This window comes from Triturus cristatus, chromosome 7 (genome assembly GCF_964204655.1).
Source record: "Triturus cristatus chromosome 7, aTriCri1.1, whole genome shotgun sequence".
In the NCBI taxonomy this organism is placed as follows: domain Eukaryota; kingdom Metazoa; phylum Chordata; class Amphibia; order Caudata; family Salamandridae; genus Triturus; species Triturus cristatus.
In genome coordinates this window covers 484,423,867-484,449,291 of record NC_140590.1, presented here as the reverse complement: position 1 = coordinate 484,449,291, position 25,425 = coordinate 484,423,867, and the positions used below count along the sequence as shown (strand labels likewise).

Here is a 25,425-nt window from a genome sequence, read left to right as displayed (position 1 = left end):
GTCCATTCTCGCTTTTGCTTTGTGCTAGCATTGCTACTCCTGTTAAAAAGAAAGGCAGGTAAACAAAAGTCAATGAGGCCCAGCCACCCGGCGGCCTTCATCTGATGGTAATTAGTCAAAAAAAAAAAAAAAGAAAAGAAAAAGTGCAAAAATAGCATGGGCCTTCTGTTTTCTAGTTTCTAATGATAAAGCGGAAATGTCCTCAGAATGTAACTTTTGTGGCATCGTGTGCAGGGGTGTTTGAGCCCACATGATGAGTGGAATTTCTCTTCTCTGAAAAGGCGCCTAGCTAGAACTGGAATCCGGAGAAAGAAGAATGCCATGTGTTGTGATGGTATTCGGCCTGGTGGATAAGAATAGTTTCTCACTTTCCAGCTGGATATTTACCATATGTGTTTGCCCCGGGCTGGCTTCCATGGCTAACAGGCTAGCTACCACGGGGAGGCTATTGTTAAATATGATCTCTATGCAGTCTTTGTGCATCGAGTCTCACACCTTGCAGGGCACAAGGTACATTGTCTACAATAAGGAGCGTACACTGGCGGATCCGTGATGCAGTGAATGGCTCTGTAATCAAGGTCTCTTTGCAGTTGTTGACTTTCATTGATAAGAGGGGACACTGCCCATACATAATATAGCATACTTTGCAGTGGTACTGGGCTTAATAAACAAACATGTCCAACTGAGGCCTGTTAAAACTTGGCTTGCAATTTTTAGGATTTTCTGAGGATCTCACCTAATGGACAGAGCGGTCAACATCAAAGCTGGGGAACTGGGGGGGGCCTAATTACAACTTTGGCAGTCTTGGAGCGGGGCCACCATGCCGCTGCCCCGCTCCAAGAACACCAAATCCGTACATTGGTGATCAGATTATAACATTTTTAGTCACTGGCAGTGGTTCTTTGGAGGTCCCATGGCGGTGCCTATGAAAAAGACACCTCAATGGGAGGGTCAAAGGCAGTTCATGAACGGCATGGACCGGTGCAGTCGATGCCGTGCAGGAACTGGAGTGCATGCACACAGGGGGCACAACATGTGCCCCCCTGCATGCACCCTATGACCCTGAGGCAACTGGGGGCCCTGTCATGCCCCCTTTGTTTCCTCTCCACCACAATTTTCATGGCGGGCTTCACACCATGAAAACCGTGGCAGAGAGGAAACTCATAATATGCTTTGTGGTGCTGCAGCAGCACCACCAAGTATATTGCGGCCTCAAGACCGCCGCAACACCGCGGTGTTGCAGCGGTCCCATGGCAGTCAGACTGCCCAGCTTGTTATAGGGCGGTCTGACCGCTCATGCACTGGTGCCCACACCGCCACTGTGGCTATAGCGGTGATGGACCGCCGTAGTCCTAATTAGACCCTTAATCTCCTTGTGCCTGACAAAATGAATGTGTCCATTTGTAACGCAACTGGTGCTCATGTAAAGTGCTCTGATGCCTTCGGGTCGAGTTTGCGCTATATAAAACTAAAAAAATGTATTCTCTTACGTAACTAGTCCTGCTGTTGAAATAAATATGTGTGAGGGTTCAGCCGTTGCTGGTTTGAAACTATCATTCTGGAACCTGATGGGTCATATCACATACAGTGTGCCCTGGATGTTCTAGTGTAAGAGAGGTCACTGCCACGGTTTGGGACTAATTTGGTGTCTTAAATGACTGAAGAGATGGAGGAGCAATATTTTGTCACCTGATACAGTTGTACAAATGTTTTTGCCATTGGAAATTTAAAAGAGTGTACTGCCTTTGAATGGAAATGTAGCATTCTTGTTACAAAGCAGAACACAATAACATAACAAGAAGCAAACTGTCAACACAATAAAAATATACTATGGCACAGCACAGCAATACAGTCAAAACAGAGCACAGCACAACAACAAAAATATAACACAACAGTAAGGCAATGCAATAGTGGAGCATAAAATCACAATAGCACCAAAACAGCACATAATCATAACAAAATGCTACATATTCTGCTAACACATTACCACCTCCATAAATCTGTTTTTAATAATACAGAAGTGTTAGCACCAAGCACTGACCTACTTACCACCAAGGAGATGTAATGGTGCCAGCCAAAAATGTTTTGTGATCTGGCCCTGATATTTTCTAGTTGGCCATTCGGCACTACTGCCTTCTGATCACTTGCCTTGTGTCATGATCCTCGCGAGATGCCTAACAGCCGGAAAGAAGATCGGCGCCCCCGCCTATTACCTTGCGGCCAGGAAAAGAAGCAACTGCCAAGGCCGAACTACAGTTCCCAGAAATCCTTGGAACGCCGAACTACAGAGCACAGGAAGCGGTGTCAGTCACATGACTACCGCTATAAGGCCCTCCCCTGCGGAGGGAACGGTGCTTGACAATCCGTCGGAGTTCCCTGAAGTCAGCGCTTAGCGGACGGTGTTCCCCGCTGGAGGACTAGCGCTCGCCTACACTCCATTTCCGCGAACCTGAGGCCCGTTGTCACGCTGCCCCTGTGAAGACTCCGGTTCCTGTTCCTGATCGCGGCGCCAAGGTCAGGTAATTACGAGGGACGCCGTGGGAGAGCGGGAGTACTCCGCTTGCAGACACTTCCCCAGGCAGTGATTTAACTGCGCTCATCCCGCTAGACTATCCCGAGGAACGTATAGTTCCGTGAGCTTCAGACCTGTTTTTTGCCCCCACCATTGTGCGGACTACGCTGCCGACGCAAGAAGGCATTGTCGTCCGGCAGCTCGCACCCAACCTTTTGCATTGAAAAGGATCTCTTGTGTGCGGATAGGCACCGTTGGTGTCAACCTGCGGTACTCCGGTAGTGAGGACAACTACCCAACTCGCAAGGACTTGCACCAAGAGCGACGTCCCATCTACGACTTTATTGGCCGTGAAGCTAACGGCCTCCAGGACTGGGGGTTAGGTTACGGTGACACCTCGGTGAGTGGTAGGTCTCTAGAGGGCAACAGGAGGTGGGGGGTAGGTGGCACTTCCTTATCTAAACGCCTGTTATGTTTGTCTCCTCCTTACTGCAGCCTGCAGCCTGCTAGGAAGTAACCCCCGCTCGCTGACAGAGAAACCACGCCGGCCCCCCTCCCTCCTTTGTTGATCCTCTCGTTTTCCCCCTGTGTGCCTCTTCCACGCACTGGTGTTTGTGTGGGGTTCACCAGCGTGGAGTTGCACTCGTGGGAAAGGGAGAAATTCTGCACGTCATCGTTCCTGCCGGGCGATCAGCAGGTTAGTAGCTTTCTAGAAGTATACGGCTACTGCCAGCCTGACACCTTGGTCTCGGAGAGCATAAGCCATTTCTCTTCGAGCCTGTCTGTGTGTACATCGGCTGCAGCTGTGCAAGACAATATCCACTTGTGTCTTCTTGGTCTTTGTCAATGTGTCGCTATACACGTATGAGCCGGTCCAAGCTACAACCAGACGGTGCCATCACCATACCAGACGTCTCGGGATACTAGGCTTTCTTCCATTCTTGTTGCCACAGAGGCTGATCATCATTGAAACTCTGCAGCTAATCTTGTTAGTGTCCACTACAGACAGCTTTAGCTCTGATGCTTTTATGTTTATTGTTTGCTTTGAGTGAATGAATGTCCTTGCCTTATCTCAACCCATCACCAGTGGTACTAACAAACTGGTTTTCCCTACAGAACAAATATGAATCTCAGCCCTATGTTATTACAGAGGTTTTGGAAGCATTATACAATGGCCCATAAGTTTTAAAAGTTTCCATCGTAAGCTTTCAACAAATGTATCCAAACCAATTTTCTGTATCTAAGTAGATGATTGTAACTATTCACTCTTGCCTCAGTAGACATTAGTTTGCATCCTCTCTATGCAAGAGCTTATCTAAGGGTTTTCTATGTATAAAATTCCTCCATGCTGTATTTGTGCACTTGAATTGTCTCTTAGCTCATCTTTAGTCACTATAAATCTGTTTGAAGTTGCTGTACATAATGTCGCGACAGTCTCTTTAAACACACGCTATCTACTTTCAAAAGCATTGGCTGCTAGGATGGAGAAGATGTTGCCTGTGATCAGAGTGATAGAACGGTCAAGCTCAATACAAGAGAATGTTGTCAGCAATCAAAATTAACACAAGAACTGTCATAGACATGGCTCTTGTAGAGAGTTCTAAATTGTATGTTCATGTAATTTATAAGTTCTACCTATGTGCAAAATGTCTTGCGGTTTCACTCTATCTACAGTAGGTCTCTGTGCTGCACCTCTCTGTTCAAATACATAATCTTCCCTCGTTTCAGTGAACATTGTATTACTTTATGCATTTTAAATATCTATGAAAGATAGTTATACAGAACACCCCTATTATCTCTAATACATATTACATTGCTCTGGTCATTTTGTGGAAAATAAGTCTTTATTGTATATATACAATATTTTGCTATTCTCTCTATTCAAATTAAGCATGTATTGTTTTTCGTCTGTGTTTACATTAAATCTCTGTTCACATTTGAGTTAATACACTCTTCATGTCTGTGCATATTTAAGCTACATAATTAAGCATCATTATTCTCTGCTCAAGCGCTTAGGATTGGTTTGCACCAATCATGAGAGCTTTACCATTGTTAATTGACAACCCCTCTGGTTTGGGCCCAAGTTTCAGGCGAGGATGCATCGTGAGTGAAAGGGTGGTTCTGCAGCATAGGATCTTTAATAGATTCACATGCTTGAATTCTGTCCCAATGTCAGACTATCAAGATAATTCAAATATGTCAATATTTGAAACATACAAATGATACAGAAGTGCAGTTACAGGTAAGTAACCTTTTCGTAGCTATTGTTATCACCCAGCAGCATGTTGGCAGTAAGGTTATTAGAAGCTGATCTCCTAATCTAACCCAACATAGGAAATCATGGTAGCATTCTAACAATTGTGTTTTTGTGAGCCAGTCTTGACACTCTATAAAACAACAACAATAGTAATACTATTAATAATCATTATATTATTAATATTATTAACTCCTTTAGCCTTAGCATTGTCTTTCTTTTTAGTTTTTGATGCAGTATAGAATTGGTTCTAATTTTTCTACCTTAAGTTACTTAAGTTGATGTTTCCAGATGTAGCATATCAATGCACAATATAGCTCTCAATGCCTTAAGCACTTTTATAATTGGATCATGTCAATGGCATCTATCTTGGACTTAAAACCTACCCAATGAAAGAGTTTTATTGAGAACCACTTGTTAAGATTATATCCCACTCTCATTGATTGCTCTCCATTGGATGCCTACCATAGACCCCTAGGTGACCAGTCAGTCAGTCAGTCAGTCAGTCAAAATTACTTTATTCGGCTCATATCAAGAACCATAAAAGTGCAAGACATCACAATAAATACAGTATATAACAATTAAAATAAGCATGTACACATAATTTTAAAACACTACATTAAAATAAGACAAGGTCGAGTTTACTCACAATTCACAATTAATTTTAAACAACACTAAGTCCACTTGATTTTTTTTCTTAATCTCATCGCAATAGTCAAAAAATTTGCTATATTAAAAATCTCCCAGGTAGTACTTAGCAGCTGGAGATACAAAAGTGCAGGTTTGACTTGTCTGAATCCCTTATTCTTGATAAGAGGGATGATGAATTTTTTGCGGAGAGGGGACAAGTGTTTACAAAAGAAGATAAGGTGAACAGTATCCTTAAGAGAGAATCTGTCACAAGAGCAGATCTCCAGGTCCCTATCCTTCATCCATCCAGCGGAATCAGTGAACAAGAGATGGTATTTGTTCAGTCTAAACCTTGTCAATAAAAAGCGATGATTCATATTATTCACTATGGTCAAGTAAGGTTCAATGCTGCATGTGGTTATTAATAACTAATGGGCCTTTACTGTAGGTTTTATTAACTCCTTTTCTTCTCTGGCTAAAGTAGTTCTAAGCTTGTGTGTATCTTTTACCCATTTAAGGTCTCCCTTTGATAGATTATTGGGATTATCGAATATGTCTGGGCGACCTATTTCGTCACTTAGGTTCTTAACATAACGCAGCCATGGAATAGCCTTTCCGAACTCAAGCGATAAACAATCTGTTATAATTTTGCGATTTAGTTCAAGTTCCGGATTTAGCCAGATTGATAACCATTTTAATAGGGGGGCTAATGCTATCCGGTCAGTTAAGTAACCAACCCCACATTCTTGATGTACAATATAACCAGAGGTTGCCTGGGGAAGCGATAGGATAGTTTTTAAGAACTTGTCCTCTACCACCTGAAGTTCCTTCACATTTTTAAATCCCCACAGGTCCGCACCATACGTAGCTATGGAGATACATTTGGCTGCATAAATGTTCAATATAGCTTGCATGGGTTTCACCCCCAGTTTGCGGGCAAAGTCCAGCACGCTTATAATAGATCTAGCAAAGGCATTTCGTTTTGCAGCTAATTGAGGGGCCCAGGATGACTTGTCATCAAAAATAACCCCCAAATAAGGGAAGCTTGTGATTCTAGATAAAACATGGCCCTCACAAAGCATAGTCTTAGTTTTCTTGGGTTTACAACCTACAGTCATAACATGAGATTTGGCGAAGTTCACGCTTAAATCAAGTCTTTTCATGAAATCAGCAAATGTATCTAAAAGACTTTGAAGCCCTACTGCTGTGCGCGCTAACAGTGCAGCATCGTCTGCATATAATAATGCTGGGATTTGGTACTTCCCAGCCTTAGGGATATCCTTACAAGACTCTGTTAAGGCAGTGGCAAGGTCGTTAATATAGAGTGTAAAAAGGAGGGGAGCTAAAATACAGCCCTGCCTGACACCATTGGAGATTCCAATCTTGCCAGTGCAGTTACCCAATCGGTCGTATCTGACAGTGGCAGAGAGGTCTCTATGAAGATCTGCTAAAAAATAGACAAGGTTTTCATCTACTCCCTGCTTGAGGAGGAGTTCCCACAGTTTCGACCGATTCACTCGGTCAAAGGCCGAGGATAAGTCCATAAAGGCCAGGTATAACGTCCCTTTCTTAGCTATAGTATATTTGCCTATTAAAAGGTAAAGGTTCAAGCTTTGGTCTATGGTGCCACGGCCCTTACGGAACCCATATTGCAGGCACGAAAGGGTGTTGGTATCCTCCAACCATTCTGTTAATTTACCCAAGACTACTCGCCCCAGGACTTTAACTGCGGAATCAATGAGTGAGATGGGGCGGTAGCAACTAGGGTCCCCTCTATTACCCTTTTTAAAAATGGGTATGATCACGGACTCGGACCAGGTGTCCGGAATGCCTGCGACACAGACCCTGTTAAAAATGTTCATTAAAACTATGGACCAAGTCTCGATGTCTGATTTAAAAAGGTCCGAAGGGACGCCATCGGGACCTGGAGCCTTATTGCTCGTCATCTTGCCGATGGCCTCAACCACCTCGCCCTTGGTTACGAATAAAGTATATTGTTTTACAGTGGGAAGAGGGGGATTTAATCCACCATTCATACCCACTTCGTAGACTGACTTGAAGTGAGAGTGCCACTGGTGTACCCCAATACCGCAATCTAATTGAGTGTTACAGGGATCGCGAAAGAAAGGTTTATTTACGACAGACCAGAACTTTGCACTGTTGCGAAGGACGTCAACGGAAGAAAGTTCCTCCCAAGCGTCCTCCCGGATCTCCTTTTTCCTGGTTGCCAAGGTTTTAGTATAATCTTTCCTGAGTTGGGCTATGTTAGACCGATTCAATGGGTTACTGCTCAAGGCCGCCCTCAATTTTCTGTTGGCCAGAGAACAGTTTTTGTCAAACCAACCTAACTCTGCCTTGTCCATTGTTTTCGCTGGACACCGAAGATCAGCTGAGATCTGGGAGCAGATTGCGGTATACGCCCCTAGTACTTCCATGTTCTCTGCTTCCAAGTCAAGGCACATGGTCAACTCAGGGCCAACCTTCTTTTTCAAATTTGCAAAAAAATCATCAGGGATAACTTTATCCCATCTGATTCTGCGATCCTGATCTGTAGGGCGAATGTGAGACTTGTCCGTTCTGTCAGCGACTGTAACAGGTTGTGGAAAAAGATCAGACAAAATAAGGACCACAGGATTATGGTCACTGAAATATGTCCAGACTGCCGAGTATTCCTTAGTCCTGTTCCTCAATACTGAACTGAAGAAAATATAGTCGATCACAGAGTATTTCCCATTCCCTTTAAATGTTGGGGTGTTCTCATCCACCATGGCGGGGAGTAGCAAGCCATGGTCAGCAAGAATTATTTCCAAAAAGGCACCCTGAGATGAGTGCTCAAAGTGGGCCTCCCGTGATTCTATTGGGCCTAAGGGATCCGCCAAATAACATTTCTCTGGACATCTATGAATATTAAAGTCGCCCATAATAATAATAGGACAAGTTGTCTCAGTTTTCTCTCTAAAATTAACCAAAAAACAATGTAATGCGGTGAGATGATCAACCGTGGTGTCTCTGTGAAAAGAGTTATAAAAATTAACAATTAAAAAATTACTACCCCCATTGAGGGAGATCTGAACTGCCAAACAGTTACATGAGCCTGTGTCTAGTTGAGTCAGCGAGCCAGAAATGCTAGCTGAAATCAGGGTAACCAAACCCCACTTGGCCCTCCCCATATTAGACGGTACAGCAGATGCAAAAAAGCTTTTATATCCATCTATACTCAAAGTGTTATCCGTATCCCAAGTCTCTTGGAGACAGATTACTTCGCCTGAGCAGATAAGATCTCTCCAGGCCGGATCATCTGTCTTATTTCTCAGCCCTGCTATGTTCCAGGAGACCAATTTAGTTAAAGGACCCGTGGGTCCGTTACTAGCGCTATTAACTATCAATGGTACCATATCTGGGACTGCTGGCTGAGTTTCAGGCACTATAATTGGTTCTTGCTGCCCTAGTCACTCATTGTCATCCAAGGTGGATAGGGCAGAGTATCTATTAGAGATAGGGACGACATAATCAAGGGGGGCGCAACTCTTTTGGAAGTTATTGGTCGTCCTTAGATCAAAGGCTGGGGGATAGAAAAAACCTAAGGGGAGGACATTAACATAATCATAATGAACTCTGGCAGAACCTGCCTGCCTCAGAATGTCCTCAACCAACCTGGGAGATCTGAAACTTATGACAATACAGTCACCGTCTAAACACTTGTTAATCTTGCCCACCCAAGGTACTCGTCTAATCATCAAAAAATTACTATGTAAGTGTTGCCCCAAAACAGTTTTATTCGATAGATAATGGAGGGCTTTGTTTTTTAATGAAGACCAGTGTTCCCTGTTCCCGTCCACAAGCTTTGGGACATTGGCTAAAATAATAGAGTAGGGGCAGGCCTCAGGAGGTAAGTGTAGTGTCAGGTCCCTCCCTGGGGGCCGATCCGGAGAAGAGATCCTCCCCCTTGGGTTCTGCTTGTGTGTTTCCCTACCCTGGGATATTTCTTCAACAATTGGGGGTTGGGAAATGGTAGAAAAGCCTATAGCTGGGGTAGTGCAAGGAAGTGTAGGTTGCTGATGTGTAGTGATCATAGAATCCAGCATATTATCAACTATAGTTGTACACGCATTTAGGGAATCAACTACTGCAGGTCTTGGGTCAACGTTTAAAACCTTAGTTAGAAGGTGTGACTCGATTTTACTGATGCGGTCCTCTATGCGTTTCAAAATTGCCATTAGCGGTACAGTTAATAGCTTAAGGCGGGCATCAATGATTGTCGCTATTTCTGACCCTATACATTTGTTACCAATATCGGGGCCCTGAGTTGTACAGTGGTTGATTTCCCCACACGTTGACTCACCAGCTAAATGGGGAACACTAAGGTTAACCTGAGGCAACCCCTGAGCAAGATTGCTCTTTCTGGGGATTTTTGCCTGTTTCCGTGCTCCCAGGGAGTTATTTGCCTTTCTTTTACCTGCCATAGTTTTGCCCCCATTAGGTGGCTGATTAGAAATGCCTCTTGATTGTCTAGTTCTGACAGCTACAGGAGAGGGGGCAGGACTCAGATTGGGTAACAAGGCAGGTGTAACTATAGCAGTCTCCACTATTTCGGACCCATTTTGGGACATACAAGGGTTGGCATCATCAGGGGGTACATCAGCAGCAATGGTCGTAGGAGGGGTACAAGATGCAACTAACCTGGGAGGTTCAAGTGATAATCTACGTTCCACTGACGCAATTTCTTTAACAATAGCAGATTCAGCATGTTTCAGGTAACTGTCAAGAGTCCCCAAACCCCCAGTCCTTTTACATATTTTAGAGTTCATTTTCTGCTATGATAGAATACAATTGCGAGCCGTGGGAGACGCAACCAGCCCCCTGGAATCACCACTTCAATGATAACAGGAAAGTTGACACAGTTTTACCTATTGCGTACGGTCCGTTCGCAGGTGACGGATGGTGTTCCAAGATCACACGCCAAGGAGAAGGGTCCCAGCCCAGCCTCACTCGGCCTCTGAGGGCCTAAGAGGGCCCGCCCTTTGCCCGGGCTTCGCCCGGCGCGGCCCCGCGCGCGGACCCGCGAGGCGGTGGCGTTGCTGTAATTTAAGCGCCTCCGGGCGCGCCAAAGTGTCCTGCGGCTTCCGCTTCCGCCGCAAGTGCTGCTGGGGACTGTGGTCCGGGCAGGGATCGAACGCGCTGCCGGGGACCACGCCACGCACCAGGGGGAAATGCACCACACCACACCACAGTTAGCAGGTAACGACAGTCCACCTCCGCTTATTCTGACAGGGTCTCCCGCTCTGTCAGCGGCGTTGCTGTAATTTAAGCGCCTCCGGGCGCGCCAAAGTGTCCTGCGGCTTCCGGTTCCGCCGCAAGTGCTGCTGGGGACTGTGGTCCGGGCAGGGATCGAACGCGCTGCCGGGGACCACGCCACGCACCAGGGGGAAATGCACCACACCACACCACAGTTAGCAGGTAACGACAGTCCACCTCCGCTTATTCTGACAGGGTCTCCCGCTCTGTCAGCGGCGTTGCTGTAATTTAAGCGCCTCCGGGCGCGCCAAAGTGTCCTGCGGCTTCCGGTTCCGCCGCAAGTGCTGCTGGGGACTGTGGTCCGGGCAGGGATCGAACGCGCTGCCGGGGACCACGCCACGCACCAGGGGGAAATGCACCACACCACACCACAGTTAGCAGGTAACGACAGTCCACCTCCGCTTATTCTGACAGGGTGACCAGTCCTTTTTCAAAGCAGAACTCTATTTGTATTATCCTTCATTTACCATACCTATCTTAAAGATTACCTAATAAAATAACATAGCACATGGCATAAAATAGAGACTGTATCCGTGGCCTCTCTATGGACATTATGTTTCAATGGTATTTCCTTAAACATATTGGTTCGGATTCACAAAGGTATTTATGAGTATGTGAAATAAGTCTTAAATGCCTTTGTGAATTGTACTCAAAACATCTACAATGGGAATATTTAAGGACTATTTATATACGAGTAAAACAAATACAAAGGTGTGTACCCTTTGTGAACTTTTATTAGTAGGGAGTTGGGCAATCCTGGGCCAATTCACAAAGGCAGTTATGAGCTAGTAGTACGTGAAGTAGTACATCTGTAGAACTGCTGGTGGTATTGTGCAAATGTAATAATGCAGTTTGACCCTAGGGGCTAGAAAGTAGTGTATTTAAGTTTTTAAGGAATAAATGCTTGTTCAAGTTCATCAATGAGGCTAGAAATTCTTTATTTTATATTTCTTTTTTAAATATATCTAATAAATCTGGAGCAGCCAGCAATTTATGTCCGTGATAAAATTCTGGAGTCAGTAAGTATTCTGCATAGGGCAAATTCCGCTTTGTTAGAAAAGCAAATGTGCCATTTATGGCATTAAAATTCCAGGTTGCTCTAGATTCTTGCAGGTATTGGTAAACACCATTACTGTACTTTATTTTTTAGAAAGTAGTATATTTGATTGATTCCTATATTGATGTATGAGAATATATACAAGAAGAATATTTTTATCATCAACAATATGACTTGCCAGGCTGACACTCCCTTAGTTAGTACATCCATGATGCCTACAATCTAGTAATATCCCAACTTTGCACCCCCCCATTAAACTATATAATGATGTCTTTCCTCACTGTCAGAATAGGCCTAACTGTGCAGAGTTTTTCTATAAATTGTTATTCTAGACATTCCATTGCTACCAGGTAAGTCATGTTGCGTTCTTTGATGTTCGCTGTTGCGATGGATGTGTGTGTACTTTTCACAAACCTGTCCTCATTGCCTTCTTTCCCCCTTCTCTCCTCCTTAGGCAGACATTATGCTCTGGGATTATGCTAAAAGGGAGCTGTGTGCTAAACTGTCTCTTCACAAGGTCAAGGTTGAAGCCCTTTCATTCTCACCAAATGACCTGTACTTGGTGTCTTTAGGTGGCCAGGATGATGGATGGTAAGAAACTAAGCACATTACACTGTTTATGCAACTTCCAGTTCCACCTGCCTATCAAAAGTCAGTTCTTTGTCCTGAAACATTTGGATTCGATTCAATACAGATGTCTTGAGGCATTTGTGTCTTGCAGACTCTGTAGACCTTGCAGATCAGTGTGGTCCAAAATAAAGGTACACTTAAGTTATGTTGTTTCATAATCAGAAAATACGTTTATTTTAATGAGACAATTCTGCAGGTGAATTCACTTCCAGTTCCACAGATAGACCTGAGTACCTGAAAGTAGGGATACTTAAAAGGTTATTTCAAGGTAGTTAAATCTAAAATATGTTAATGTGAACAGGTGGAACTTTTCTACACCCTGTGAACATAATATGCAAATTAACTTTACATGTTGAAACCCTCCCTCCAAAAGCATGTATGCAGGAAAGAACAATTCCTTAACGTTGAAATAAAGGACTCAGGACCTTATTTTGAGTTAGGTGGACTGAGTACTCCAAGACAAACATGGAATTGTATCGCGTTTGTCAAACTCTCCGTCCGCCAGCTCTGTATACTTTTGGGCAAACCGCCGTGTTTCTACCAGCAAAGCCTCCTCTGGCTCTGCTGTCGGATACCTGAGATAGACGGCCCGAAGAGCATTGGCTCATCAATTTAAGTACAGCAGATCACCCTCCCTATTCAGAGAGCCCGTTTCGATAGACCTTTTTTTGCCAGAAAAAGCCTGGAGGCCCAGATTTTTTTTTTAAATGACTTCCAAACATTGGATAAAAAGTCAGACTGTCAGCTTTTGTTTTTCAAAAACGACTCCTGATATAGGAGTTTATGGGTATTTTTTATTTTAAAAAACGTAGCTAAATTGTTGCATTAAACATTGCATCCACTGAGCAAAGCTAAAGAAAGCACTGTGGTAGTCGCTCCTCTGTAAGCACAGAGATTTCTACCAGGTTGACAGAAATCTTTAACTATGGCGGCAGCCATCTGGCAGAGTAACGGAGGTTATGACTTCTGCCACCCTGGTCCCATGCCATGACATCCACCAATCCCTAAATAAAGATGAATTTTCAGTAGGATAAATTGACTTTTGCATGTAAAAAATTATGAATTTTGCTAGCACATTTCACTGACTCAATGTCATGCTTGTCCTCAGAAATGTCCAGGAAGACAGTTTTCTCTTGAGTAAGACACCATTCTTGCATTCCCACTGGGGTGTCCTGAGATCATGGTAAACCAGAGAACAGAAAGGGAGTAAGAAAACAAAATACCTCATGGCTAGTTGGATTACCATCGGAAGTGAGTTACAGGTCGTTGGAAAGACATTGCTTCAATGACCTCCAAAGACATGCAGGCTCTAGAATGTTGGGTCTTTCCACACAACAACTTCTCAGGACAAGAGCTGTACCTGGTAGATGCTTAGACACACTGAATTACAGATGCATCCCTTCAGGGATGAGGAGTTCTTCAGAATCTCTCCACCTGTGTTCAGCAGAAAAGTCTTGCCTGTCTATCAATCTACTGGACTTGAGAGCCTTTCCAACTCGTATTGCCAATCAGAGGATGTCCAGAAGGGCAGACAGCATGTCACACCCTTTACTACATAAGTAAGCAAGGGGAAACAAGGCTCTTTCTCAGGAAGCACAAACCTTTTGGTATTGGCTTCTTCTGTACAACATTGAGCGTGGCACAGGGTTGCAGGATGCGGCGGTGACTACTCACAGCAGACACAATTGGATCTACCAAATATGGGAGTAGATATGTAACCACTTCAGCAAGTTTTCAACAAATCTGGGGCTCTGCCTCACCACCTGTTTGCCTCCCAGACTGTGCCAAATGCCCTCTTTATGCTCGAAGGTATCCCAGGACACACCTGGAAGCCCTTCTGATTCCTGGTCAATGATGTAAGTGTATGCCTTTCCTGAAGCCCCTTTCATACCTGGGTTTCTCTGAAAACTAAGGAGAGCTGAGCACGCTGATTCCAACAGCCCCGCTTTGGGCAATGCAATTTTAATTCACGGAGTTATGGACCTCCCCAGGGCCGACTTTAGCATTGGTGGCGACAATCTGGCCTCCTCCCCATAACGACCTTCTCCATGGATTCCCTTGCTACCACCCTCCATCGGTGCTCCTCATCTCTCCAGAGCTCTCTCACACATTGATTTAATTTTGTTTATAATACTCATCTCGATGTAGGCTGTCAGAGTGTTTTACACATTTTAAACCTTTAATGACCATGAAAAGACTACAACGGTTTCATAACCGGGCTGCCAGACTACTCTTGCATATCAAACAGCGAGACTACATCTCACCTGTCTTGAAAACCCTGCACTGGTTACCAGTTGCCACGTTCAAGCTGCTTTGTATCATCCACAAAGCAATACATTGAATGGAGCCGCTCTTCATCAGGAATAAAATCACCAAACACGTTCAACAAAGGATACTCCGCTCTAGAGTGGCAACTCGCCTCAAACTCCCAAGATGCAAAAAAAAAACAATGGGTGGCACATCCTTCTCTGTTCGAGCAGCCAAACTATGGAGCTCTTTACCCCTCGGTACAAAAGGGGGTGGTGATGGACGGAGCATCAGAACCAATCAAACACTCACACCCAGTCAACAGATCTGGGTTTGATCCATCACCGTTCTTTAGCCCACTCTGCCACCCCAGTTCAGACATGGCCATATGCAAATCAGTCTGACCCTGTGCCTCATGGGAACAGTCCAGCCCGAACTGCCAAGCCATGCCTTCCCTGGACCGGAAACAGGCTTCCTAGGACTGGTTTCTGGCATTTCAGCCGTCTTCAGCCAGGCTTGCTTGAATCCAGTGGCAAAGTGAGCAAGGGACTCACGTCTGAGCATACCCTGCCAACTTATGGCGAACAAAGCGGTACAAAAGGGGGTGGTGATGGACGGAGCATCAGAACCAATCAATCACTCACACCCAGTCAACAGATCTGGGTTTGATCCATCACCGTTCTTTAGCCCACTCTGCCACCCCAGTTCAGACATGGCCATATGCAAATCAGTCTGACCCTGTGCCTCATGGGAACAGTCCAGCCCGAACTGCCAAGCCATGCCTTCCCTGGACTGGAAACAAGCTTCCTAGGACCGGTTTCTGGCATTTCAGCCGTCTTCATCCAGGCTTGCTTGAATCCAGTGGCAAAGTGAGCAAGGGACTCACGTCTGAGCATACCCTGCCAACTTATGGCGAACAAAGCGGTACAAAAGGGGGTGGTGATGGACGGAGCATCAGAACCAATCAAACACTCACACCCAGTCAACAGATCTGGGTTTGATCCATCACCGTTCTTTAGCCCACTCTGCCACCCCAGTTCAGACATTGCCATATGCAAATCAGTCTGACCCTGTGCCTCATGGGAACAGTCCAGCCCAAACTGCCAAGCCATGCCTTCCCTGGACCGGAAACAAGCTTCCTAGGACCGGTTTCTGGCATTTCAGCCGTCTTCAGCCAGGCTTGCTTGAATCCAGTGGCAAAGTGAGCAAGGGACTCACGTCTGAGCATACCCTGCCAACTTATGGCGGACAAAGCGGTACAAAAGGGGGTGGTGATGGACGGAGCATCAGAACCAATCAAACACTCACACCCAGTCAACAGATCTGGGTTTGATCCATCACCGTTCTTTAGCATTGGTGGCGACAAATCTGGGGCTCTGCCTCACCACCTGTTTGCCTCCCAGACTGTGCCAAATGCCCTCTTTATGCTCGAAGGTATCCCAGGACACACCTGGAAGCCCTTCTGATTCCTGGTCAATGATGTAAGTGTATGCCTTTCCTGAAGCCCCTTTCATACCTGGGTTTCTCTGAAAACTAAGGAGAGCTGAGCACGCTGATTCCAACAGCCCCGCTTTGGGCAATGCAATTTTAATTCACGGAGTTATGGACCTCCCCAGGGCCGACTTTAGCATTGGTGGCGACAATCTGGCCTCCTCCCCATAACGACCTCCTCCATGGATTCCCTTGCTACCACCCTCCATCGGTGCTCCTCATCTCTCCAGAGCTCTCTCACACATTGATTTAATTTTGTTTATAATACTCATCTCGATGTAGGCTGTCAGAGTGTTTTACACATTTTAAACCTTTAATGACCATGAAAAGACTACAACGGATTCAGAACCTGGCTGCCAGACTACTCTTGCATATCAAACCGCGAGACTACATCTCACCTATCTTGAAAACCCTGCATTGGTTACCAGTTGCCACGTTCAAGCTGCTTTGTATCATCCACAAAGCAATACATTGAATGGAGCCGCTCTTCATAAGGAATAAAATCACCAAACACGTTCAACAAAGGATACTCCGCTCTAGAGTGGCATCTCGCCTCAAACTCCCAAGATGCAAAAAAAAAACTAATGGGTGGCACATCCTTCTCTGTTCGAGCAGCCAAACTATGGAACTCTTTACCCCTCAACATAAGATCCACGGACAACCACCTTATCTTCAGAAAACTGCTAAAGAATTGTCTCTTCCCCACATAAACACCATACACAAAAAGAAATATACAGCATATCCCTCTGTATTTAAGCATTTACTTGTACTATAGATATGTACCTATATATGTGTATTGCTTTGTATAAACATGTAGAATAATTATTTCAAAAAAATAAATAAAATACATTTTTAAGTGCTACAACAATTATAAACTAGAGTTTATCTAATGCATTTTTAATCTACATATACTTACTTCATTTATGTATATATATACATTTCATGTAATTGGATCTATATATTTATTACTTTTCTCCTAAAAAAACATATTCAATGCACTATCCTATTTCTCATTGTATACCTCTACCAATATTCTTAATCTACATATACTTACCTCCTTTATGCATCTATATACTTTCCATGTAATTATAGATCTATATGTATTGCTTTCTTCTAATTCAGCATATCCAGTTCACTACCCTATTTCTCACCCTATACCTCTCTCAATATATCTTCTACCTCAACTCTCTGACTCATCTAAAACTTATTTCTACTACTCTTTCCAATGCACTACCCTATTTCTCACCTTATACCTCTATCAATGTATCCTCTACATCCACTCTTTCATTCATCCCAAACCCCATACCACTACTATGATCCCCAAAATAACCCTTTCTAGACTCGCCCGTACTCTACCCCTCCTTGCATCATCTTACACCTCTTTTAGTATAACGATCCCCCAAAACAAGCCTTTCTAAACTCTTCCCTCTGACTCTTCCCCTCCACATCCCTTTTTACTCACCCCAAGTCTCCTCCTACTGCTATGACCTCCAAAAAAAAAAATCTAAATCCATCACTCTTCTATCCCTCCACTATCCTTTTCAATCAAAATAACAGACTCACATGTCCATTTCTCAAATTTCATCACTAATCCTCAATGGGTTCCAGAGTAGCGTGCTACTCACTGAAAAAGCACTTCGACTCCTCATCAGGGGTAGCAAGCACTGTATAAATGCAAATATTTTCCCTCTTCTATCCCTCCTCTACCCAAATAACTGAATAACATATCCACCACTCACATTACTTTCATATTTCACTATACTAATTTTCAACACTAATCCTTTATGGGCTCGGGAGTAGCGTGTTACTCGCCAAAAAAGCGCTTCAACACCCCATCAAGGGTGACAAGCGCTATATAAATGCAAACCTTTTTTCCTCTTCTATCTCTCCTCTACCCTTCTCAATCCAAATAACTGACTAACATATCCACCACTCAAATTACTTTCATATTTCACTATACTAATTCACCACTAATCCTTTATCGGTCCAGGAGTAGCGTACTACTTGTCAAAAAAGCGCTTCAACACCCCATTAGGGGTAACAAGTGCTATATAAATAAAACCTTTTTTCCCTCTTCTATCCTTCCACTGTCCTTTTGAATCCAAATAACTGACTAACCTATCAACCACTCAAATTTCTTTTATATTTCTCTATACTAGTTCGCCATTAATCCTTCATGGGTTCTGGAGTAGAGTGCTACTCGCCGAAAAAGCTATGCGACGCCTCGTATGGGGTAGTAAGCGCTATATAGATGGAATTACAATACATTTACAATACAATACATCACAGCCACATAATACACAGAGACAATGAATCATACAAGTGTGCAAATCAATATATAGGAAATGCTACATATGGCAATGGGGCTAAAAAGTTTAGGGGTCACATGCCATCCATACTGGAATGTATTATGTGTTACAAGTGCATGCTCTGTGGAAGCACAAACTCTGGATTTAAAACGTAAAACAGTTGTTGGGGTTGTCTGTACTAATACGAATTTATTACTTTTAGCAACCTTACAATTACTGAAAGAACTGAAAGTAACAAAAGGTTTCTGGGGCAAAAGCAGCACAAACATGCTGCGTCTCGTTGGCACCACCAACCTGGCGCCCTACACCCATCATGCATATATACATTCTTTCAAGATAGGGCTGCTCCAAAAAAAAAAACATAGAATTTGGTGGCAGGCATCTGCTTTGGAGTTCAAGTAGCTGGAATCTTCGATTTTATGTCTGAGTGCACTCCCCCCCAACCGCCCCACCCCCCTACTCTCTCCCATCGAACACCAAAGCTGGCACTGGGCCTTCCAGTGCACACCTCCAGTTGATTCAAGGTGAACCCATGTCTACTGACCAAATATCACAGGCAAGATCAACACCGCAATCCACAGTCACTTCACCTGACTACAGATCTAGTGTGGAATTTTGAACATTCCAACTGACTATTAAACCATCTTCGCAGTGATAAAAACAACGTTGGCAACCAAGATGTATTCCTCAAAATGGAAGAGATTTTTCATTTGGGCAATAGATCACAATCTGAATTCGTTAGCTATGTGCTCACACAAATATAAAATCCATCTTCCCACTTTCTTTCCACAATATCTCAAGCTGACGGGGCTCTTTCTTCACTGGATGTGAAATGTGGTCTAAAAAGGACAAAGACATTTAAGAAACCAATTAATTCAAAGAAGGGTTCAACATCGTATCAGTGCATTGCCTGATTGTTTTCAGCATGTATTGATTTCTGCCACAAGAGGGCAGGCAAAGGCTTTACAAATAACGATACAAGCACATTACTGATTCTTTCTAGAACATTTATTAAACTGCCATGGTAATCATTATTCACATACTTGAATCTATGGAAAATCTAGTGTTGGCTAAGATATGGTTCCTTACTTGTAACGTCGACTGTCCTACATTGGCGTCTTTCTTAGATGGCAAGCAAGACTTATAAGCTCATGTGGATTCGAAACCATCTCTTATGCCGATGACACACAACTGGTCCTCACCCTGGACCATGACCCGACACTGACCAAAGCTAAATTCAAGAAATGCCTATTGACAGTATCTACATGGATGTCCAACAACTGTCTACAGCTGAACATTACTAAAACAGAGATCCTTCTGTTCAGGAAAGCACACACAGCCTGGTCAGCCGACTGGTGGCCATCAGAGCTGGGCCCTCCACCAGGGGCGTAACGCAGGTCCCCGCAGCACCCGCGGTGTGGGGGGGGGGGGGGCCCAAGCTCCAAGGGGCCCCCTCGGCACTGCACTCTGGGCGGAGAGCTCCTGATTGAGCCCAGAGGGGGCCCTCTACGTACTGTGCAGGGAGGCCGCCCTCACTTTTCGTTACGCCAGTGCCCTCCACCTACTCCTAATAAATATGCAAAGAACCTAGGAGTCCTCATTGATGACAATCTCACTATGAGTGAACATGTCAAAACCGCCACTGGAACCTGTTTTGGCCTCATGCGAATACTTCTTATCTAAATTTGTTTTAATTGATTTTACAAAATCAGTGAGACAGACATCATAAAAAGGCTATAATGACATACAGACATATGGCATAGCGGGACATGTGTACAACCAATGCAGGATAATATACTTAGCAATGTCGGGCACCTATAAGTGTCCTCGTATGCGTTATATAGCGGTCCAGGCTCATTAAAATAAGTCACTAACAGTTTGTCAATACAGATTGTTCACAGCATTCTCGTCTATATCAGGAGTTCATCTAAACAAAAGACTACCTGTCAAAGCTATCAACAATCAATACAATTATAACATCCTAACAAAAAAAAGATAACCCCTTCTCCAGCCCCCCCTCCCTCTTAGCGTGCTTGGGTCACAATATCCAACAGTAGCATTTATGTATCGATCATGTTCACAGGTGTATGTAAATCGGTTCCAGAGTCTGTCGTATTTAAACTGCACATTCCTGCCATCTTACCCAGAATAGCACACAAATAATGTGAGGGGCCCCAGTGTCCTGTAACCGTGTATCAGGCTCCTAAGAGACAGACCCAACACCTCTCAGTAGGACAAAATATCTATTGCAGCGTATTCCTCCAACATTGCATACCAGCTCAGCGAAATCAGTGTTTTTCTAAGGCCTCTGTATTCCTCTCTTTTAAGTTCAGCCCCTTCTACTTTACCCCATCTCAACATTTCCGTGTGCCAGTCCTGCAGCGATGGGGCTCTAGTGGCCTTCCATCGTGTAGTTATGGCCCTCTTAGCTAGAAGTAGCGCAAGGTTAGTAAATCGTGAGGCAGGGTTCCCTTTCTTTTCACGGGGTCCGAGTCCTAGTATTCTAAGGTGCCATTCAGACGTGTCGGGGCTATCGTTGTCAATATTTTGCATACCGTCGCCCAGTAATGCCCTAGTCTAGGGCAAGACCATACCATGTGTACCATCCCCGCATTGGGTGCGTGGCAGCATGGGCAGTCATCAGCCGCCCCCGGAAACATAGCGCTCAGTCTGTGTGGGGTTAAGTACTCCCTGTGTGGCAACATCAGTTGAATAAATTTAAATTTGGGATTACGAGAGACCTTCTTGGGGAACCCCAGTATTGTGTCCCATTCCTTGGCTGTAAATGCACGGCTCACATCCCCTTCTCACTTGTCGCGTAGCGGCTGCAATGAGATCGCTCTCTCAGTTCGGATCCCGTGAGTTAGCCTTTTTGTCAGTCGAGCCCCATTGCCCATTAGGTATTGCATGGTAAGTAGTGTGTTCGTGGGTGGTTCAGTATCTTCGGGCGACCATGTGGTGCGTATATATCTGGAAATATGTGCATGTAATGGGAACAAAGTATCTGGTGCATCATGTACACGCACAAACGTTTCATGTGACATTAATGCGCCCTCTGTAAAAAAGTCTCCCAATGTGGTGATGCCTGCCACGGCCCATGCCTGTAAGGCACGGTTAGAGGTTAGCCCTGCACGTGTAGGGATACCCAGCAGCGGAATGGTGGGGGCATACGGTGCCGTCCGTCCAGTGTACCTTACAGCACTCCGCCAATATGCAATAGCCAATTTCAGTAAGTGGGGTGTCGACGTCGGTAGGGGGGCCTGCGGTAGCAAGAGTCTATGAATTATCCCCTTGTCCCTATCCCGCAATGACATATCCAGTTCATGCTTTTGCGTCCTGCAAGCCAATATGCCAGCCATTGCAGCTGGCTGGCATAGCAGTATGCGCGAAGATCCGGCACTCCCATCCCTCCCTGTTTCGTGTTAAGTTGCAATTTCGCTAGACCAATACGTCTACGCCCCGTCCCCCATATTAGGTCTGTCACCAGAGAGTTCAACGTTTTAAAAATCCTCGTGGGGACAGGTATCGGTAGGTTGGTGAAGAAGTAAAGGAGCTGCAGCAATAGTACCATTTTCGTGATGGCCACTCTGCCCGCTACCGATAGGGGTAATGATACCCAAAACTGAATTTGGGATTTGAGAGCGGCAATCGCACGCCCCAGGTTACCATACAGGAGGTCCGAGGTGTTGCGATAAATTTGTATCCCAAGGTATTTAAAGGTATCAGGTGCTATGTGAAAGGCCCAGGGACCAAACTGGAAGTGTCTGTTCCTCCCAGCACTGTCAAAGAAATATGCGTATGACTTGGCAGCATTGATAGTCAGGTCAGAGAGACCTTGGAATGGCTCAAATATAAGGGGCATTGGGTGGGGATTAGCGGACATGTCCCTGATGTAAAGAATGAGATCATCCGCATATGCTGAGACAATATGGGACGTACGTGTTATTCCATGACAAACTGCAAAAGTACGGAGTCTGTGTAGGAGTGGTTCCAACGCCAGGATGGACAACAACGGTGACAAGGGGCAGCCCTGTCTTGTCCCTCGAGCCACTACATATTGCCCTGAGACGTGTCGACCCGTGCGCGCCCTTGCCGTGGGATTCGTGTACAACAAGCGCACCCATGCTATGTATTCTTCAGGTATACCAAAACGTGCGAGAGCATAGAACATATAATCCCAACGTAAGGAGTCAAATGCCTGCCTCAAATCAAGGGATATACAGCCTTCCGTAGTTCCCGTGCCGCGTGTTCCTAGCATAACTTTGTGTAGCCGTCTAATGTTGAGTGCTGTGCTTCTACCAGGTACAAATCCGCACTGGTCGGAGTGTACCAGCGCGGGAAGAAACTGATTAAGGCGAGTGGCCAACAGCTTACTCAGGATCTCATAGTCCGTATTGAGGAGTGACAAGGGTCTATAGCTCGAAATAAGCAAAGTATCCCTCCCGGGCTTTAGTAGTGAAACCACTAACGCTTGCAAGGTAGTAGTGGGGAGCCCCCCTCCCTCCAAAGATTCGTGATAAAAACTTTGCAAATTAGGAATGAGCAAGTCGGCATACATCGCGTAAAATTCGGCCAGTAGGCTATCATTCCCTGGAGTCTTATCACGTGGTAAGGTTTTAATCGCCTGCCGTATTTCCGTTCCTGTTATTGGTCGAAGTAAGTCATCACGTTGATGTTGTGTAAGTTGGGGGATGCATAAACCATCAAAGAATGGATCAAAGTCATTGTCAGTAGGTCCGGGCGACGGACCGTAAAGGTGTTCATAGTAGTCCTTAAACGCGGTATTGATGTCTAATTGCGTGTTTACCACCACATCTACGTTGTTCCGGATTTCTAATATGGGTGTGGGCAAGGGGGCGTTTCGGACCAATTGTGCCAGCTCATCAACACGTAGCTCCTCAAGTAGCTCCGCATATTGAATATTAGCCTCACGTAATTGTGTCAATTGTTCGTTTGTCCCTGCAGTCTCCCCCTCCAGTGTAGCTAAACGACTCTCTATCTCCGTGAGTCGTTCTATAAGAGCGAGCCTCACTTCTGTCTTAGTGCTAATCGCCACTCACCTGATGACCGTTTTAAAGGCATCCCACTCGATTTGGCGGGAGCCAGCAGACCCCGTGTTCTCTGAGAAATAATGTACGATCGCCTCTGAGAGGGTATTGCGGAAGACCTGGTCCTCCAGCATTTCAGATTGTAGTTTCCAAATCGGTATCGGAGTTGGAACCTTGCCCCATTGTACAGTCAGTTCCACAGGGTTATGGTCTGACAGGGTTTTCCCCATATGGAGCACCGAAGTAATGGACCCCAATAGGGCGCCGGAACATAGCAACCGATCTGTTCGAGTGTGTAGTCTGTGTGGTGGCGAATAAAAGGAAGGCCTCATGCGAATACTTAAAAAGGTCTTTCAATGGACCCCTCTACAGGCCAGGAAAACTTTGGTTCAGGCATTGATAATGAGTCACCTGGATTATGGCAATGCCCATTTGGTGGAAATCAATGAAAGCCTCCTAGCCAGGTTTCAGATTGTGCAGAACTCTGCTGCTCGCCTGGTCCTGAATCTTTCCCCGGCTCCCTATCGGAGCCATCTCTCCGCTACCTTTGCTGGTTCCTGATCAAAAAAGTGAGCCCTATTTAAACTTCTCTGGCTGGTGTGTAAGACCGTTCACAGAAATGGTCCACTCTACTGTAGGCACCAGCTGCAGCCATACATCGCGGCCCATCAGCTTAGATCTAGTGACCTACTACTTCTACGCCCCATACGCATTCGAAAGACCAGGTTTGAGAGACGCTCCTTCTCATTCCTAGCCCTCCATCACTGGAATCAGCTACTCCTATCAATTCGAGCATGCTCTGTCTTTACCACCTTAAAAAAACTTTTGAAATCTTTTTCACTCAGCAAGCTCTCCACTTACAGCGTGACCCCCTACCGCAAAGGCGTCTAGAGATCCCCTTGGGGGGATTTATGCGCCTAAAAATGAATAAATAAAATAAAATAAAAATATGTGCTCACCCTCCTCCCCAGTAACAAGGTCTTTTTTTCCGGTTTGTTGCATTTGACTTGCTGTGAAAATCTGAGCAGCTCGGTCTCTGTTGTGAGCTGGGGCTCTGAGTTCCATTAACCTGATTGGGCAGAAATAGAGTCAGACAATGAATTAAATCGACTATATATGATGTAAGGCTGCTTTCAGTGTTACTTGAGTGTATGGACATTGGCATGTTAACATAGATTACCAAGGGCTCGCAGCTTGACGACGGAGAATATTCAAGCATGTGGTCAATGTAAAATGCCAATGTCGAACCAACGTTTCTGGTAAATAATCATTTGTTCCCTCCTATTTACTTAAAAAATGTACTCTAATGAGAATAAAGGCTTGATGATGCGGAATTATGTTTTATATTGGCTCTCCTTAATGGGGCTGTACAGAATCGGAATATGTTTTACGTGTATCTTAAGTAAATTTCTCTTTCTCTTGCAGTGTGGTGATATGGAATGTAGCAAAGCGAGAGGCAATCTGTGGAAGTCCCGCTTCAGCCCTCAATGTTGGCCACGCCAAGACCCTGATCTACTCTAACACCAGTGACGAGATGTTCATGACAGCTGGAAAGTAAATATTTCCCAAAGCTTTTCCCAGTTTCTCTAAACCTGCTAGGTTCACCGAACAGATTAAGGCACATACACCTGGTGGGTGGGGAATGGATTATTTGAGCTACAGAGGGCATTTGGGAGCTGGCAGTGGTCGCTGCCTTGGAAATAGGGTGGTAGGGTGTGGGGGAAGGCCTGAAAAAAGAAACATACCTTCTTTTTGTCACCGTCGCACGTCTCTCCTCCATCTTCTTCTCTGCTGCACCAGAAGCACCTAGGCTCCTGTCCTCTTTGGCCGCTCAGGCAGTACCTGGTAGGCTGGGCATGTTCTCTACTGGGCTGTGTTGCACAGCCCAATGGAGAACATGCCCAGTGTGCATGGCTATTTCCAAGCTGTTAAGTGCAAACCACTCCTGATCC

The 25,425-nt window shown here is 45.0% G+C and overlaps 1 protein-coding gene across 1 annotated transcript in view; it reads left to right on the top strand.

Annotated features, from left to right (window-relative positions):
* The window catches only part of CFAP52 (cilia and flagella associated protein 52), a 163,076-nt gene that overhangs the window by 58,252 nt on the left and 79,399 nt on the right, over nucleotides 1-25,425 (top strand). Inside the window, exons 3-4 of the mRNA XM_085616820.1 lie at nucleotides 12,203-12,339; nucleotides 24,899-25,027. Coding sequence (XP_085472946.1) covers nucleotides 12,203-12,339; nucleotides 24,899-25,027 — 266 coding nt within the window. The remainder of the gene's footprint in view (nucleotides 1-12,202; nucleotides 12,340-24,898; nucleotides 25,028-25,425) is intronic.